Source organism: Hordeum vulgare, chromosome 6H (assembly GCF_904849725.1).
Source record: "Hordeum vulgare subsp. vulgare chromosome 6H, MorexV3_pseudomolecules_assembly, whole genome shotgun sequence".
Classification (NCBI taxonomy): domain Eukaryota; kingdom Viridiplantae; phylum Streptophyta; class Magnoliopsida; order Poales; family Poaceae; genus Hordeum; species Hordeum vulgare.
The window spans coordinates 25009233-25015023 of NC_058523.1; the positions used below are offsets into that span (position 1 = coordinate 25009233).

A 5791-nucleotide genomic window follows, 5' to 3' on the forward strand; every position below is an offset into this window, starting at 1 on the left:
TCTCTCCCCTTTTCTTCTTTTTTGTTCCGCTTCCACATTTTATATTTCAATTTTCCCCTAACGCATGAAAATTTCATAATATTTTTTTAATTCATTAACAAATTTCTAGTTCCATAAACATTTTCTAGAATTATTGGACGTTCTTAGATGTTTGAATAAATTAAGTACAAACTTTTCTAAAAGCTTTAACATTTAATGAAATTGAAATTATTTTTACACAATTCTAAATATTCGGATTTTTAAAAGACCTACTGTATTTTTTTTCGGTCGTTGTCCTGCAGTCGTTTTTCCAGTAGTTTTTCTTTTGAGAAAAGTTTTATATTTTCTATACGGAGCGAGCGAGGCTCCCCTCGGGAGGAAAGAGACACCCGAAGGCCCAAGACAGGCCCACGCGGCGAGCTGACGGCGTAAATCCGGAGTCGTGCCTCGCCTCTCGCCGCCGGCCGCCCGCCGCCCCTCGCTTCCCCGCGCTCCATCCGCCCGGCCCCTAGCTCCCCCGCTGCACCCGCCTACGGAGCACCGCAAGATGGGAGGCGGGAGGAAGCGGCGCCGGCGGGACGGCTCGGACGCGCCGCCGGTGATGCACCCGCGCAACCGGTACGCCGCCTCGGCGCCGGACTTCGCGGCTCTGGCGGCGCTCTACCCGTCCTTCGCCCCCTTCGTCGCCGTGTCCGGCGGGGGCCGCGCGTCCGTCGACTTCACCGACTTCGCCGCCACGCGGGAGCTCACGCGCGTCCTCCTCCTCCACGACCACGGCGTCAACTGGTGCGTGCGACCCGCTCTGCCCTGCCCTGCTCACCTCCTCCTCCTCTTCCTCCCGCTCCCCCTTCCCCTCAACCCTAAGATGCATTCTGCGCTGCTCCGTTCCCGACTGTCCCTGTTCGGCTGAGCTGCTTATCTCTTTGCTGTCGTGCTGGTGGAGAATTGCAAGGCCGCCCCTGAATTCAGCTAACTGTGGCATCAAACTCGCCTGTAATCTGACACACTTGTCCTTTTATGAGTTGCTCATGCCACTCTTGGAATGGAAGTTCTGAAATGACTTCAGAGCCGGGGAGGCTTCAGAATTTTGTATACATGCTAGCGCTGTATGTTAAGACAACATTTCTCAGTCTACAAGAGATAAAGGATTTGATTTATCTTGCTACGCTACTTGCACAGTAGTAGTAGTGAATAAGTAACGAAGCCCTTTTGTTAGAACAAAAATCCGCAGAAAAAGATCTTGAAAGGAAGTATATGCTGCTCATTGTATTATTGTTCAGCTTTTACTGAGCACTTCCACTGGGAATTTCTGCAGAGAGTAGTCCATCTAAAGAATGGCGCTCAGTGTGCACATTATATGCCATAACTAGATGTCTTTATTCCCACTTTGGTCTCGCTATACAACAGGTTGTATTTTCGTGGTGCTGTGCCAAATCGATCCACTTACCATTTCTGTTAAGACATTTCAATATAAAAAAAATGCTGTTTTCATGTTTAAATTGTTTCCTGTATGCAATTTTTATAACCAAAGTTCAAATGGAATCACTGTTTAGCAAAACTGGCAGCTCCCACTTGTGCTAACAATAAGAGTCACTTGATTTTCAAAAAATATTGGAGCTTATATTCCGTGAACACTATGTCCTCGTATGTTTTATTTTTGAAGGAACTCATGTGTTATTCTCTAATTATCACACACTAAGGTTAGTAGTCAATATCACATTTTAATGTGAGCATGATATATATTGTTACCACTGTCAGGTGGATTCCGGATGGACAGCTTTGCCCTACTGTTCCTAACAGATCCAACTACATCCATTGGATTGAGGATCTTCTCTCTTCCGATCTCATACCACGAATATCCAACTCAAGTGAGACAGTGAGGGGTTTTGACATAGGCACGGGTGCCAATTGCATCTACCCTCTCCTTGGAGCATCGTTACTGGGCTGGAGCTTTGTTGGATCTGGTATGCTTTTTTATTCTGTGCACTAGAAGTTTCGTGAAGCATAAACTAGGAATCTCTTGGTGACCTACTTAGCTAAATTAGATGGATCCATGCTCAGTTTATTTTTGTTTGTAGATGTGACTGATGTTGCTCTTGAATGGGCTAAGAGGAATGTGGAGAGCAACCCGCATTTAGCTGGCCTAATTGAAATCAGAAACGCAAATGAAGCACCCTGTTCTTCAAAGCCTGAAACAGTTGCTGAGGAAGCTGTCATGGAGAACATTTCAGAGCCAGTGGACGGTGTGGTGAGATCAATAGCACCTATTTTTGTGGGTGTTGTGAAGGATAGTGAGAGTTTTGACTTCTGTATGTGCAATCCACCTTTCTTTGAGAGTATGGAGGAAGCTGGCCTTAACCCAAAAACTTCTTGTGCTGGAACTGCTGAAGAGATGGCTTGCCCTGGTGGCGAGCAAGCCTTCATAACACATATAATTGAAGGCAGTGTTTCCTTTAAGAACTCTTTCAGGTGATTCATATCTGATGTTACAGCGGTCATAGTATTGTGTCATTTTTTTTCTTCTGTTGTTCATGATTTATCTGAAATTTTATAGGTGGTTTACGTCGATGGTTGGCAGAAAAGCAAATCTCAAACTATTAGTGTCCAAAGTTCGTGAAGCTGGGGCCTCAGTTGTGAAAACTACTGAGTTCGTGCAAGGACAAACAGCTAGATGGGGCCTTGCATGGTCGTTCATTGCTCCAAGAAAAAATGCTATAAGATCCAGTACACCAGGAAAAGTCCACCATTCTTTCATGCTTCAGGTCGGCATCATGTCACCTTCCTTGATCATGCACTTTTGTCACTTATAGCTCCTAATTGCAGTTTGCTATAACATTGGTTTTACTAGTCTCTGTCATAAAGGTTACTGCTCTTTAATGAGATACTTCATCTTTGAGACAACTATCTTCTCTAGTTCTCCTTATTAGTATGATCCCTGCATCATAGATAGCATTTTATTAGCGTGCCTTAAATGTTATAACTCATCATTATTTGTATCATTTATTCATCCTTGTTGACCTTGCAGTAAGGTTGAATTAAAAATCCTGGCTAGCCTGGCATAGAAATCTATCCGTCTCCTTTCCTATTCTTTACAGAGTAACCTACAGTATGTTTTAGTTCTTGTTATCCGTAGTCTGCTAGTACTATGTTTCTCTTTAGCTTGTGTGCTTTAACGTATGCTCTCTGCATAATGAATTTCAGGGTCTCCGACGTGGAAATGGTGCGTTTCAGGTGTTGAAGTCTGCTGAGGCCTTTTTCTGTGCATCTAATCTATCATGTAAAACCGATTCTGTGTCATTTTCTATCGATGTAAGAATCCTATTAATCGACAGAGACCCACACTGATATGTCGATTTCTTACTTAAGTGAAGTCTTAGTATGTCAATCTCTTGCTAATCGTTGTATGAAATATGTGTTTAGGTTACATTGTCAGATGAGCAGACTCAGGCTGCAAGACTGGATGGTGATAACCTTCCTGGTTCTGTTGAAGACGACCCTACAAAGCTGCATAGCACAGTTACAGGAGCATCCTTCCGTATTTCGGTATGTTGATAGCATATATCATATGCTACTCATGTGCTACCTATATCTACTTTGCCTGACAATTCTTTTATAAATTTACTTGTGCATAGGTGTTTGAACAGATGCCTGGCACACTGTTAATCAAAGGTTCATTATTGAACAAGTCATTGTCAGGTACCCTTTGTTCTTTATGTGAAAGATATCACTTTTCCCGCACAAACTTGCAGACACCTTTTTGGTTTGCTTCAATACATGGCATGCTTATATTTTCTTTACCCTTGTACTCCTAGTTTTTACGTTTCAGTTTTGACCACTTTGCCCATAAGTGCGAGCCTAGATTCTATTTTATTTATTACTTCCTCTGTTCCGAACTTGTTGTTGGAAAGAAGTAGACTAGTTCTCTCCAACAACAAGTATTGTGGTATAGAGGGAGTACAACGGAGAGAGAATTCCGGATACGAGTTAACCACAAAATCCAAGATATTTACCGTCTAGTGTGGAGTTTCTGGGCAAACACGGAACACCCCACGAAGCCAAAAACAAACAAACTACCAGAGTGAGAGTCTGACATGGAAAATGCTGTAGCATTAGCATGTGCTACTTTGCAAAGTTATGTTGGTTCCTGTAGTGATAGCACGGTCCTGGCAGTGGTTGTCTATCCAGTAGCAGTGGTACTGATGCCTAGCGGGCTCTGGACAGCTGGTAGTGGCTAAAGGCGCGATGGAGACATGATAGATGACAATTGGACGTGCTAGTGACCATTGTGAGAGGTTGGGCGGCTGGTCTGCAGGAGGCAGAGCCTGTAGACCCGGATCATACGCATGGCGTGGCGGTTTCCAAGGCGCTTCTTTCTTTATTGACCGCCGTTGCCGTTGCCACTGACAAGTGACAATGTTCAGGCTTACAAGAACATGTAGATGATCTGATCTCAGAGGTGAATAAGAATGCCACTTCTCATACTCAGGTTGCACGAAGCCGGCATGTTGCTTCGTCCCGCATCTTCATTTCATTTTTCTCATTCATGCACCAACCATGATCTCCGGAATCCAAATCTAGCAGTGGCCCAGGCTGCGAGCGCGAGCAGACATAACTTTCGTATGATAAAACTGTCATGCATATCGCACCGATGGCTCCTCTGGATCGCGGGCGATGAACAAAGGTCCCAACTGATTTTATTGCGGCGAAAATCGTCGACGACACTGAACCCGCAGGTATTCTCTCTGCAGGCACCTTCACATCGCTGTTCTCCCAGCTGGAGGAGACGCTGAAGACGGAGTTGGTCAGCAAGGACCGGTAGCTCAAGACTCAAGTCCATCCACCATCAGGGGGGGCCTTGATCATGAACAGGCGGATCAGGCTATTATTGTAAGCTCTGCTCGCCTGAACTCTTTTTCAACGCCAAGATATGCGAAGCGTGGGCATCACGAGACTGACAGCAACGGTGGTAGCAACGGGCAAAGCGGTGACCGAAGGCGGCCTGCACTACCGCCCCGATTCCGATTCCGTCTCTCGCGCCGATGCCTGCCTACCAGCATGCTCCGTTGCTGTCACGGCGCGCCCCGTTGCTCGTCGTCCGAATCTCGAAAGCGACTCCGGCGAACGGGCGCCCGTTCGAGAACCTTTGCCTTTGCTCTTTTCCGGATTCTGCACACACGAGAAAACGAACCTCTTCTTTTGTTGGCGTGGGCGTGTGTGTGTGTGTGTGTGTCATGCTTTTGGAGATGCGCCGCGTCTGGCTCCGGTGGTTTTGAGCTGCACCGTGCAGGGAGGGAGCTGCCATTTGCGGTCGACGTGTTCCGGATACGCCTGCTTGTGTTATCAGCCCGCCAGCCGATTTTGACAGGCGTTTTCTGGTCATCGGCTGATGCTATATTATATCTTTCGGCCGCTCTTTGTTTTCTCTGTATCTAGTCGTATCTTTTTTCAACACAATACAGACGCAATCGTTTATATATACATATATACACTCATTCCTAATGCAAGCATCAGGACTTGTATCATGATGAGCTAGGGATACCAACCATCCAACCGTAAATTGATTTGCTATATATATCTATAACACCAAAATCGACGGCAATAGCTTTATTGCAGCACGTCTGAAACTGCCGGGTAGGCAGGCCTACATGGAGAAAGCTTTCCTGCAGAGTACACCTGTATTTTTTCTTTCGTTTCGTTTATCGAACGCAACACAAAAGATCTGCCGACGGGCACGTAGCCAAGTTGAACTCTGCAATGAATGTTTCATGACCATTCTTTTGCCAGTCAAAGCCGTCTTGCACCATGATGACTC

General features: G+C 45.6%; 1 protein-coding gene across 1 annotated transcript; it reads left to right on the plus strand.

Annotated features, from left to right (window-relative positions):
• Positions 1-482: 482 nt before the first annotated feature.
• LOC123403784 (RNA N6-adenosine-methyltransferase mettl16) lies at positions 483-5483 on the plus strand. Its single transcript, XM_045097696.1, has 8 exons — positions 483-765; positions 1738-1943; positions 2058-2448; positions 2534-2741; positions 3181-3288; positions 3400-3522; positions 3612-3675; positions 4728-5483. Exons 1-8 carry the CDS (start codon positions 527-529, stop codon positions 4796-4798), a joined length of 1410 nt encoding a protein of 469 aa, XP_044953631.1. The 5' UTR covers positions 483-526; the 3' UTR covers positions 4799-5483.
• The last annotated feature ends 308 nt before the right edge of the window (positions 5484-5791 follow it).

Excerpts from the sequence above, each read along its gene's own strand:
- LOC123403784 (XM_045097696.1), top strand. The coding sequence starts at position 527 with ATGGGAGGCGGGAGGAAGCGGCGCCGGCGGGACGGCTCGGACGCGCCG. Across the intron at positions 766-1,737 it reads CACGACCACGGCGTCAACTG|GTGGATTCCGGATGGACAGC; the intron begins GTGCGTGCGACC and ends TACCACTGTCAG. Across the intron at positions 3,289-3,399 it reads CTGTGTCATTTTCTATCGAT|GTTACATTGTCAGATGAGCA; the intron begins GTAAGAATCCTA and ends ATATGTGTTTAG.